The following is a 13809-nucleotide window of genomic DNA, read 5'->3' on the forward strand; positions in this document are numbered from 1 at the left end:
ATGTAGTGCAAAGCGTGTTGCGGGCAATTCGTAACGTGTGAGGGTAATTAGAGAGAAGGTGCTTATAGACCAAGAGATTTATTTTCATTCTCTATTTAAGGCTTTTTAAAATCCGTTGAATTTATGTCGACTTATTAATGGCCAAACTTAGTATTTATTTACTTCCCCCCGGTATGTCACTCTTAGAGGCCATGTTGAATGTTTACCTCGAAATTGTGGGTGGAGCTTGGTTTTTATAGAAACAGCACGTGACCGTTTGTTTATTTATAAGTACCGAGTCACGTGATGTGCGTCAACGTCACGGGGAGCGTCCAGAAATATCCAAAATTATTTTTTATTTGAAACATGGTTTATTTCTTCCAGGCAGTCAAAAATAATTTAAATAGTTCCATAGTTTATTAGAAAATTTAGTTTTCAATAAATAACATTTATTTACGTCAATTTCCGAAGTAATTTAATGCAAAGAAACTTACATTTTTTCACTTCCCCTGGTAGGTCAATGTTAGCGGCCATCATGAATTATTACGTCATTATTATGGGCGGAGCTTGGCTCTTATAGAAAAGCCACGTGACTGTTTATTTATAGCTGGCCATTTAGGTCACGGAGGAGAGGGGGTATATTTAGGTTAATTGTTACTACGGGGGTAAGTCCAGAACTATGTCTAGGCATTTGCAACCATTTGAAATATCTTCTTGAAATTTAAAGTAATTATTTTTATTTTCCACGCTTCTGGAGTCATTTGGAACTTTATTCCAGTTATTTGAAGCAATTACGTCTGGACTATTCAGATACTTTTCTTCTGTCCATGTAATATTAAAGCTCTTTCATACATATTCCAAGTATTATGAGCATTATATGGAAAATATTGGTCCGTATACCAAAAACCTGGAAGAAATGAAAACTGTTGTTCAAAATCCTGGAAAATATAAAGAAGGATCCAAACGACTGGAATAAAATAAAAAATTACCTAAACACCTGACGTCAAATAGAAATTCCTGGGAATGATTAAAAATTAATATAAACGCCTGGAATAAGATGACAAATGACTCCAAAATCCTGCAAGACCAAAAAAAAATATCCAAAAACCTGGAATCAAGTGGGACACCCTGGAAGACATAAAGAAACATGTGAAATGCCTGGAAATTAAAGATATTTGCCCGAATAACTGCCCGGAATATGCCTGCCATATCATTGAATTTTTAAGGCTATTTCTTATCAATTTCAGATATTTGGAGCTATTTGCCACTTTATTCCAGACCTTTAAATTGAATTGACGAAACAGTGGGCTGCCAAGGCAGTTGTGCATATAGGTCTCCTGATGGACCCGTCATGCCCCACCGGGGGTTACCAGAGCCCAACGGCCTTAGAGAAACCGATAAGGCTCTCTGGTCTGAAGGACTTAAAGTCGCTTGGTACACTGAAAGTGTTACCCAAGTATTTGAACCTGGCGCGCGTGAGTGCTGGGCACTCCCCGACTACATTAAGCTTCTTAAGTGCCAGTGACCGGTAAAAAGACCTGTCACTAGCCGAATTTCGCGTCTTTTTAGGCGTAGTAGATTTTTGGTGAGACAGGCAGAGGGCCCACCTATGTGCGCTTTGGCCTGTCTCATACCAGGGGACTCAGTCCATCTTCGGTGGGTCCACTTGTCCAGCAGACCCTTCATTGACGCGACCGCAACGCATTTGGCGATACCAACTATGGGTTCCGGCCCCATCGGCACATTCGCGGATCCCAGTCTGGCAAGAGAGTCCGCTTCCTCATTACCTGCATGGCCAGGTATCCAGACGAGCTGGACCCTGCATCCAACCTGTACCAGTTTTTTCAGGACTTTTATGCACTCTACAAGGTTGGAGCTTACCTTTGCGGCCGTGATAGCCTTAATGGCAGCTCTACTGTCCGAGCATATTGATACGACTGTATTGCGGTGTCCGCAGCTTAGGATTTTCTGTCCGCATTTTAATACAGCGAATACTTCGGCCTGGAAGACAGCGGCGTGCTCCCCCAGCGAGTATGCCCTACTGGTATGTGGGATCCCACCACAAAGCCCTGATCCAGCTCTGTTATTCATTCTGGAGCCATCTGTGTACCAGATGGTCCCCCTATTTAGCAATGCAGGTCTGTTGGAATGCTGCCACTCCTCTCTACCTGCAATGTGCGTCACGAATCCCTCGCAGTCCACAGTCACTGGAGCCATGCAGTAACTGCCCATCAGAAGGAGAGGACATTCCCGTATGGCCCGTGACCAAATTTTTGCGTGACTGGTCTCGCCAGCACGTAGTTCGCCGAGGACGTATAGCCTGTACGCAGTCCTCATTGCCTCGAATTGCACAACGAGGTCCAGAGGCGGAAGGCTCAGCAGAGTCTCAAGCGCTCTAGTTGGCGCCGTCCGCATGGAACCCGTTATGCTGAGACATGCAAGACGTTGGACTCTGCCCAACGTCCAATGTCCAGTTGGGCACAAATTTTCGCTTTCTCCGTACATGGCCACCAAACGATAGCCCTGTATGTGAGAAGAGGTCTCACAATGCGCGAATAGATCCAGTGGAGGATCGTAGGAGACAGACCCCAGGTATTGCCGAAAGCCCGCCTGCAGGCCCATAGCGCGCAGGTGGCTATCTTCATTCTGGTGTTTGCATGATCGTGCCAGGAGAGTTTGGGATCCAACTTGATTCCCAGAAATCGAACTGTCCTGGAGTAATGCAGCTGCACGCCACCAAGAGATATAACAGGGGGCGTGCCAATTCCAGCTCTTCTTGTTATTTTAAATGACATTTAAAGTCATCCCTTGAAGGCAAATAAAATTATGGTTTGTTCCTTTCAGGAATTTCAAATTATTATATTTCAAATTTTTGGAATAAAGTTCTTATTTTAATCCAGGCATTTCTTCTGATTCTTACAGGCAGTCGATCGTTTTTTACGGAAGTCAATTAATACGGGTTTTTGAAATTTTTTAGTAGTTTTATAAGGGCATAAAGGTCAGTAGAAAATTATATAAACAATTGTCTTTGTTACTGCCGTGTCTGGAAAAGTATTAGCGTATTTTTTTGAGTGTCCCCGGTATGGCGGCCATCTTGGATCGCCAAATTATGGGCGGAGCTTACCTTCGACGTCTCGGAGGCGTGTTTTAACATTGATTGCTACGAGGGTTAGTCAAGAACTATTTCATTGGAAAATTAACTCTATTTAAAACATTGTTTATTTTTTCCAGGCAGTCGAGAATTACTTAAATAATTCTATAGTTCACATTCCTGGAAGAAAAATGATATTTTACAATAGTAACATTAATTTAATGCAAATAAACTGAATATTTTTTATTTCTCCCGGTATGTCACTGTTAGCGGCCATATTGAAACGACGCGTCAAATTGTGGGCGGAGCTTGGTTTTTACAGAAGAGTCACGTGACCGTTTGTTTATTTATAGCTACCAAGTCACGTGACATTGGTCAACGACATGTGCCTTTAGATTAATTCTTAGAGGGGTTAATCAATAAGTATTTAAATAGCATAATAAGGGAGAAGATTTAAATTTACTATTTTTGATTTAAAATCGTTGTTTATTTCTTCCAGGCAGTAGAAAATTATATAAACATTTGTGTTTGTTACTGACGTGCCTGGAAAAATATTAGCGTATTTTTTGAGTCTCCCCGGTACGTCAATGTACGGCGGCCATCTTCGATCGCCAAATTGTGGGCGGAGCTTACCTTCGACGTCTCGGAGGCGTGTTTTATCTTTGATTGTTACGGGGGTTAGTCAAGAACTATTTTATTGGACAATTAACTGTATTCAAAACATTGTTTATTTTTTCCAGACAGTCGAGAATTATTTAAATTATTCTATAGTTCACATGCCTGGAAGAAAAATTATATTTTATAGTAGTAACATTAATTTAATGCAAATAAACTATAAATATTTTTTTATCTCTCCCGGTATGTCACTGTTAGCGGCCATATTGGAACGCCGCGTCAAATTGTGGGCGGATCTTTGACGTCACGGAGGCGCATTTTAATATTGATTGTTACAAGGGTTAGTCAAGAACTACTTCATCGGAAGATAATAGGGAAATTTACTCTATTATTTTCTATTTAAAAGGTTGTTTATTTTTTTCCAGGCAGTCGGGAATTATTTAAATAATTCTATAGTCCACATACCTGGAAGGAAAATTATATTTTATAGTGTTAACATTAATTTATGTCAAATAAACTAAATATTTTTTTTTCCCCCCCGGTATGTCATTGTTAGCGGCCATATTGGAACGCCGCGTCAAATTGTGGGCGGAGCTTGGTTTTTACAGAAGCGTCACGTGACCGTTTGTTTATTTATAGCTACCAAGTCACGTGACATTAATCAACGACACGTGCCTTTAAATTGATTCTTACAGGGGTTAATCAATAAGGAATTTTTGAAGTTTTTAAGTAGTTTAATAAGGGAGAAGATTTAAATATACTATTTTCGATTTAAAATCGTTGTTTATTTCTTCCAGGCAGTCGATAATTATATAGCCAATTGTGTATGTTACTGACGTGTCTGGAAAAGGATTAACGTATTTTTTGAGTTTCCCCGGTACGTCAATGAACGGCGGCCATCTTGGATCGCCAATTTGTGGGCGAAGCTTACCTTCGACGTCTCGGAGGCGTGTTTTTACATTGATTGTTACGGGGGTTAGTCAAGAACTATTTCACTGGAAAATTAACTCTATTATCTTCTATTTAAAACAATGTTTATTTTTTTCAGGCAGTCGAGAATTATTTAAATAATTCTATAGTCCACATGCCTGGAAGTAAAATTATATTTTATAGTGTTAACATTAATTTAATGCAAATAAACTAAATATTTTTTTACTTCCCCCCGGTATGTCATTGTTAGCGGTCATATTGGAACGCCGCGTCAAATTGTGGGCGGAGCTTGGTTTTTACAGAAGCGTCACGTGACCGTTTGTTTATTTATAGCTACCAAGTCACGTGACATTAGTCAACGACACGTGCCTTTAAATTGATTCTTACAGGGGTTAATCAATAAGGAATTTTTGAAGTAGTTTAATAAGTAAGAAGATTTTAATTTACTATTTTCGATTTAAAATCGTTTATTTCTTCCAGGCAGTCGAAAATTATATAAACAATTGTGTTTGTTACTGACGTGTCTGGAAAAGTATAAGCTTATTTTTTGAGTCTCCCCGGTACGTCAATGTACGGCGGCCATTTTGGATCGCCAAATTGTGGGCGGAGTTTACCTTGGACGTCTCGGAGGCATGTTTTTTCTTTGATTGTTACGGGGGTTAGTTGAGAACTATTTTATTGGAAAATTAACTCTATTTAAAACATTGTTTATTTTTTCCAGGCAATCGGGAATTATTTAAATATTTCTATAGTTCATATGCCTGGAAGGAAAATTATATTTTATAGTAGTAACATTAATTTAATGCAAATTATTTAAATATTTTTTTACTTCCCCCCGATATGTCATTATTAGCGGCCATCTTGAAATGCCTCGTCAAATTGTGGGCGGAGCTTGGTTTTTACAGAAGCGTCACGTGACCCTTTGTTTATTTATAGCTACCAAGTCACGTGACATTAGTCAACGACACGTGCCTTCAAATTGATTCTTACAGGGGTTAACCAATAAGGAATTTTTGAAGTAGTTTAATAAGGAAGAAGATTTAAATTTACTATTTTCGATTTAAAATCGTTGTTTATTTCTTCCAGGCCGTAGAAAATTATATAAACAATTGTGTTTGTTACTGCCGTGTCTAGAAAAGTATTCGCGTATTTTTTGAGTCTCCCCGGTACGTCAATGTACGGCGGCCATCTTGGATTGCCGGGGAGTTTACCTTCGACGTCTCGGAGGCGTGTTTTTACATTGATTGTTACGGGGGTTAGTCAAGAACTATTTCATTGGAAAATTAACTCTATTATCGTCTATTTAAAACATTGTGTATTTTTTTCCAGGCAGTCGAGAATTATATATTCTATAGAGTCCACATGCCTGGAAGGAAAATTATATTTTATAGTAGTAACATTAATTTAAGGCAAATAAACTAAATATTTTTTTAATTTCCCTCCGGTATGTCACTGTTAGCGGCCATCTTGAATCACCACGTCAAATTGTGGCATTGAACTACTGGCCTTGACAGTAGTGTCACATGACCGCTTGTTTATTAATATCCAACGGGTCACGTGACATTTGTCAAAGTCAAGGGGGCTTGTCTTTAGTTGTTACGGGGGTTTTCACGTAGATTTTAACTAATTTAATAAGGGACGGACAGGAATAGATTTTAATTTATTATTTTTAATTGAAAATTGTTGTTTAGTTCTTCCAGGCAGTTGATAATTACTAAAACCGTCGTTTATATAACTCACGTGCCCAAAACTTTTTTCTTAATTTCGACATTAAATAAAGAAATAAATAATCTTAAGGAATGTTTTGATTTTCCCCGGTACGTACGGCGGCCATCTTGGATCGTCAAATTGCGGGCGGAGCTTACCATCGAGCGGAACTATCACGTGAGCGTTTGTTCATTTGGCCTTAATCGATCACGTGACGTCTGCCGTAAATGACATTTGTCTTGATTTCATTAGTACGCGGGCTGTTTAAAAATCTTATTTTTTTTAGTTTAAGGTTAAATCGGATGGCTGTAAGCGATTTTTTTATTATTTTTAAAAACGAGTGTTATTTAAGGTAGGAGAGTAGTAAATATTGTTAACTTATTCAAAGAAATTATGCCTCTAAAAGCAAAAATTGAATTTTTTAAGCCTTTATATCTCAAGATTTATTTCACCAAAGTATGTCGTGTGACCCCTCAAATTTAAGGAAATTTCACACAGAAATTAAAAATATAAAACTATAAGTAAGTACCCCAACCTTGAACATAGTCTTAACGGAAATAGCATGGTCAAAAACCAACGCAAGCACAATTTCCTGGTCTATTAATGGGTTACTAAATGCGTGTCGAACATTTTAATTACTTCCCCCTATTGATTGGACGGATATTCCACTTCCGGGACGATTAATAGCTCTAATTAAATGTTCGATTTAATGAGAAATTTATAGCAAAAAAAAATGTACTTACTGAACCGCCGATTCCCACTTCTGAATCTTTATGGCAACTAGTTGGTATAACGATATAAAATAAATACAACCAGAGTCTATATTGCGGTGCACCATAGCGGAACACGCGATTTTCGTGCCAGGGGGTAAACTTTGGCCAAATCTTGACCTTCACCAAAAATTGTTAAATTTAACGATTGCTGCTATCCTTTTTTTTCTTATAAAATGTCGTGACTGAAGGCTGTCTGTATTTAAGTAAAAGGTCAAAGGTAAACCCGTCATTTAAAGTCTTAAGGGGGAAGCAGGGGAGATATTCAGTGGGTCTTATTATGAATTTTTTGTTTCTTAGTCGGTCAAAATTACTTTGGTAGCCCAACCGATGGTGCCTCAAGAGATAGTGGAGGAAACAGCGAGAAAACTGAAATATTCCGAAATCTACGAGATGAAACTGAAGGAATATACAGCGGGCAAAAAAGGGGGGGAGAAAAAGGCTAAGAAAGGAGCAAAAAAAACAACAAAACCGGCAACTAATAAAGACACCAAAAAGGGTGCTAATAGCAAAGTCAAGAGCGAAGCGACAAACGATGACAAAAAAGGCAAGAAGCCCATATAGTCTTAAGACACTCATGACTTTTGTACGTTTTTAGATGTACCAGCTGACCAACCGAATATAGTAATAACCGAAAAAGAGCTGGAATGTGACTATTTGGACTACTATCCAGCCGAAATGGTTTATTGGAGGAACCTGGAGCCTTACTACATCAGCGCCAATTTCACTTGTTTATTGGAATATGAACATGAAACCATGAAAATGTTTAGGACACACATAATAAATAACTTAACGTTTAAAATTCCATTATTTTAGGCATAAAAGGATAGACAAGATATTTTTGGAAGCCCTATGCAAAGTCACCCGGCCGGACTTTAGTGTTAATTTAAACTTGCAAAGGATAGACTTCGGCGCATGCTTAGTCGGTTCGGCAGTAAGGAAGAACATTATCGTGCAAAATATCACTTGTATGTATTATTTGTAGTAATAGTCAGTTGACAAGGTGACGTTTAAAAGAATAAAAATGGAATTAGTACTGGCGGCCATTTTGGGTCGCTACGTTGTGGGGGAGGGGCTTAGCTTTCACGTCACGTGACATCAGGTTTGTTGATAGTAAATTAGTCACGTGGTTCAAGGGTGTGGTTATATTTTGTTGGTTACAAGGGTTTGTCAAAAACTATTTTTCTTTGATTAAGGAATTACTTATTTCTTCCAGGCAGTCGGGAATTATTTCTTAAAATTTATTTATTTATTTTGTTTTAGTTTAATTTTAATTTAATACATATGAACATACATATATAATGGTAATCAAATCAAATTACATTAGCACATACCCATTATAATACTCTACATTTTTGCATAAGACATTTTATGGTTTTTGATTTTTCTATTTAAAGTTGGGAGCACTCATTACTTTTGGCCCTATATAAGTTGCAAATCGTTGACGTGCTGTTGTATGTTGAAGTGGTACATACATTTAGATCTCTTCTTTGTCTTGTGTTGTGAGTATAATAATAAAATAATTAAATTTTATTCGTTATTAATATTATTTAATTGTTTATTGTTATTCAATGGTTTAAGTGAATTATTTTCCCCGGAATATTGTACGACTTGAGTCCGCTCTGTCAAGTTTTTAACATCACGTGACCGTTTATTTAATATTACAGTAATTATCATTGTGAAAAATTAGGGAAAAGTGACGCAATTTTTAATTTGTTCTATATGCGCCCATCTTGGATTGCTACGTCACGTGTTGTGGGAGAGGCTTAGCTTGGACACCACGTGACCGATCTTGTTTCCTGATATTTAGTTGGTCACGTGACCTATGATGTTATTTACAAGGTGATGACCAGGTGGGTTAAAGGGGTTATTCAAAAACTAATTTTATATAATTTAGGAAATTACTTATTCCAGGCAGTCGGGACTGATACCTTAAAATAAATATTTCCTCTCTATACATATACATGACTTAGGTCCGCGTCGTTTATTTAGTAAAACAGGATTAGTCACGTGACGTGGAGAGGCGTGGCTTTATCATGGTTAAGCCTTACGGAAAATTGCGGCCATCTTTGTAAAATTTTATTTGTTATTAATATTATCATTGTTAAAAATTAAAGAAAAGTGACGCCATTTTTAATTTGTTCTATTCGCGGCCATCTTGGATTGCTACGTCACGTGTTTTGGGAGTGGGCTTAACTTTGACCCTACGTGACATCTTGCTTGCCGTTAATCAGTTGGTCACGTGACCTGTGTCAGTTGAAGGGTGTATGGCTATATTTTGTTGGTTACAAGGGTTATTCAAAAACTGTTTTTATTTAATTAAGGAAATTACTCATTTCTTTCAGGCAGTCGGAAATATTCCCTTAAAATAATTAGTTTGTGTCAAGAAACAGAATTAATATTATTCAGACTAAATTTTACTCTTTTTAGTCCATGATTTTACTTGAATTATTTGCGTCCTCCCTGTATATGACTGTGAGAGGCCATCTTGGGTCCCTCAAGTTTCTAACATCACGTGGCAGTTTAATTCATTGTACAGGATTGGTCACGTGACGTCGAGGGGCGTGACTTTATCAATGTTAAATATTGACGACATTTGGAATGTTCTAGAAATATTTTTAATTTGTTCCATTGGCGGCCATCTTGTTCTGTTAAGACACGTGTTGTGGGAGGGGCTTAGTTTTGATACCACGTGACATCTTGTTTGCTGATAATCAGTTGGTCACGTGACCTATGATGTTATTTACAAGGTGATGACTAGGTGGGTTAAAGGGGTTATTCAAAAACTAATTTTATATAATTTAGGAAATTACTTATTTCTTCCAGGCAGTCGGGACTGGTACCTTAAAATAAATATTTCCTATCTATACATATACATGACTTAGGTCCGCGTCGTTTATTTAGTAAAACAGGATTAGTCACGTGACGTGGAGAGGCGTGGCTTTATCATGGTTAAGCATTACGGACAAGTGACGCCATTTTTAATTTGTTCTATTCGCGGCCATCTTGGATTGCTACGTCACGTGTTGTGGGAGTGGGCTTACCTTTGACCCCACGTGACATCTTGTTTGCCGATAATCAGTTGGTCACGTGACCTGTGTCAGTTGAAGGGTGTATGGCTATATTTTGTTGGTTACAAAGGGTTATTCAAAAACTGTTTTTATTTAATTAAGGAAATTACTCATTTCTTCCAGGCAGTCGGAAATATTCCCTTAAAATAATTAGTTTGTGTCAAGAAACATAATTAATATTATTCAGACGAAATTTTACTAATTTTTATTCCATGATTTTACTTGAATTATTTGCGTCCTCCCTGTATATGACTGTGAGAGGCCATCTTGGGTCCCTCAAGTTTTTAACATCACGTGGTAGTTTAATGAATTGTACAGGGTTGGTCACGTGATGTCGAGGGGCGTGACTTTATCAATGTTAAATATTGACGACATTTGGAATGTTCTAGAAATATTTTTAATTTGTTCCATTGGCGGCCATCTTGTTCTGTTAAGACACGTGTTGTGGGAGGGGCTTAGTTTTGATACCACGTGACATCTTGTTTGCTGATAATCAGTTGGTCACGTGACCTATGATGTTATTTACAAGGTGATGACTAGGTGGGTTAAAGGGGTTATTCAAAAACTAATTTTATATAATTTAGGAAATTACTTATTTCTTCCAGGCAGTCGGGACTGGTACCTTAAAATAAATATTTCCTATCTATACATATACATGACTTAGGTCCGCGTCGTTTATTTAGTAAAACAGGATTAGTCACGTGACGTGGAGAGGCGTGGCTTTATCATGGTTAAGCATTACGGACAAGTGACGCCATTTTTAATTTGTTCTATTCGCGCCCATCTTGGATTGCTACGTCACGTGTTGTGGGAGTGGGCTTACCTTTGACCCCACGTGACATCTTGTTTGCCGATAATCAGTTGGTCACGTGACCTGTGTCAGTTGAAGGGTGTATGGCTATATTTTGTTGGTTACAAAGGGTTATTCAAAAACTGTTTTTATTTAATTAAGGAAATTACTCATTTCTTCCAGGCAGTCGGAAATATTCCCTTAAAATAATTAGTTTGTGTCAAGAAACATAATTAATATTATTCAGACGAAATTTTACTAATTTTTATTCCATGATTTTACTTGAATTATTTGCGTCCTCCCTGTATATGACTGTGAGAAGCCATCTTGGGTTCCTTAAGTTTCTAACATCACGTGGCAGTTTAATTAATTATACAGGTTTGGTCACGTGATGTCGAGGGGCGTGACTTTATCAATGTTAAATATTGACGACATTGGGAATGTTCTAGAAATATTTTTAATTTGTTCCATTGACGGCCATCTTGTTTTGTTAAGTCACGTGTTGTGGGAGAGGCTTAGCTTAGACACCACGTGACATCTCGTTTGCTGATAATCAGTAGGTCACGTGACCTATGATGTTATTTACAAGGTGATGACTAGGTGGGTTAAAGGGGTTATTCAAAAACTAATTTTATATAATTTATGAAATTACTTATTTTTTCCAGGCAGTCGGGACTGGTACCTTAAAATAATTATTTCCTATCTATACATATACGTTTGTTTATTTAAACCCAATTTAAATTTTCTGCTTTTAAGCATTTTTTTATTCCATAGTTTCACGTGAATTATTTGCACCCACGGGGTATATGACTTAGGTCCGCCTCGTTTATTTAGTAAAACAGGATTAGTCACGTGACGTGGAGAGGCGTGGCTTTATCATGGTTAAGAATTACGGAAATTGCGGCCATCTTTGTTAAAAATTAGGGAAAAGTGACGTCATTTTTAATTTGTTCTATTGCCGGCCATCTTAGATTGCTACGTCACGTGTTGTGGGAGTGGGCTTACCTTTGACCCCACGTGACATCTTGTTTCTTTGCCGATAATCAGTTGGTCACGTGACCTGTGTCAGTTGAAGGGTGTATGGCTATATTTTGTTGGTTACAAAGGGTTATTCAAAAACTGTTTTTATTTAATTAAGGAAATTACTCATTTCTTCCAGGCAGTCGGAAATATTCCCTTAAAATAATTAGTTTGTGTCAAGAAACTAATAATTAATATTATTCAGACTAAATTTTGCTCTTTTTATTCCATGATTTTACTTGAATTATTTGCGTCCTCCCTGTATATGACTCTGAGAGGCCATCTTGGGTCCCTCAAGTTTCTAATATCACGTGGCAGTTTAATTAATTATACAGGATTGGTCACGTGATGTCGAGGGGCGTGACTTTATCAATGTTAAATATTGACGACATTTGGAATGTTCTAGAAATATTTTTAATTTGTTCCATTGACGGCCATCTTGTTCTGTTAAGTCACGTGTTGTGGAAGGGGCTTAGTTTTGATATCACGTGACCCCTAGTTGGTCATGTGCGCTATATAAGTCGAAGGGTGTTGATGTTTATTTATTTAAAGAAATTACTTGTTTCATTCAGGTAGTTGGGAATGTCATTTTGAATAAATTATTATCTAAGAGAGAGAGAGAGAGATCATTTAATCCAATTGTCATTCTTTTCGGTTCATTTATTGTTCATTCCGATACAAATTGACAATTTTTTGTTTTCCCCCTGTATATCGTCTTGGGCAGCCATCTTAGATCCCCACGTTAAACTTTCCTGTTAACTGGAGAAAGGGCGTCACTTTTTCATTATATTGTCAAAATGGTACTACTTAACTACCTGAAAGAATATCTTTGCTTATTCTAGGAAGCTGGGTACCTTTTTCTCATATCAGACCTCCTCAGAGATTACTGGACCTTGAATAACAAAATCGCCTTTAATTCAAACAGTTTTTGAGGCACAAAAAACTTTTATATATGAAATTGTTCGAAAATAATTGGACTTTTTTATGTGTAATTCTTTTAAAAACATTCCAATTATTTCATAGAAATATTTGCAATAAAATTGAGAAATTGGTAAAAAAATTAGCAAAAAAAGTGGTCTATCCAAAAATGCCTTTTCTATTGAAATCTTGAATGTGAAGAGATGTTTTTACACTCAAAACCATCCTCAGGAATTTCACTATTTTGTCGTGAAACAATTATGAATATATTTCCAGTGGTTCCCAAGTTATGACCATCAAGTAATAAAATTCCTCGGAGCATCAGTGTCCTATGTCAAACGACTTCTCTATGGTTCTCTCAGTTGACTAGGAACACCTTGCACAATTTTTTTATTTTTTTTTATTATTCATACCAAGAAAGTGACAATTTTTCGCCTTTCCTCGGTATACTACCGTCGGCGACCATCTTGGATCTACGCGCACCCTTATCACGTGACCGCCGGTTTATTAATACAGAATTGATCACGTGACTTATATGACAAATAAAGAAAGGCCGCGGCCATAGTTTGTGCGTTACGAGGGTTGTACAAAATTGTCTACATATAGTTTCTGATGTATGGCGTGCATCTAAGTGTTTCGAACTTTAATTGGCTCACTATAAGGACAAATTCAAATTCCGGGTCCTAAAAATGTTTATGTAAGATCGTATTGAAGTAAATGAAATCTTTTAAACGTCGCCTTGCTACTCTGGCATCTAAATAATTCAAACTTATTATTTCAGACCAAAACATCCAGCCTCAAATGTCCCTCTTGAACCCCCTGGGGTTCTTCTCCATCCCTTACATAAGAGACCTCACGGTTCCTCCCGAGCATACGCTGATACTTCCGGTGCAGTTCAGGCCGACTTCCGCTGAAACC

General features: G+C 37.5%; 1 protein-coding gene across 2 annotated transcripts in view; it reads left to right on the forward strand.

Moving 5' to 3' along the window:
• Positions 1–13809, forward strand: part of LOC126746816 (uncharacterized) — an 82497-nt gene that overhangs the window by 43691 nt on the left and 24997 nt on the right. For both annotated transcript variants that reach the window (XM_050455218.1, XM_050455223.1), the window contains exons 12-15: positions 7393–7639; positions 7691–7856; positions 7909–8060; positions 13673–13809. In XM_050455218.1, the coding sequence (XP_050311175.1) occupies positions 7393–7639; positions 7691–7856; positions 7909–8060; positions 13673–13809 (702 nt within the window). The remainder of the gene's footprint in view (positions 1–7392; positions 7640–7690; positions 7857–7908; positions 8061–13672) is intronic.

The sequence above is a fragment of the Anthonomus grandis genome, chromosome 2, assembly GCF_022605725.1.
Source record: "Anthonomus grandis grandis chromosome 2, icAntGran1.3, whole genome shotgun sequence".
NCBI lineage: Eukaryota > Metazoa > Arthropoda > Insecta > Coleoptera > Curculionidae > Anthonomus > Anthonomus grandis.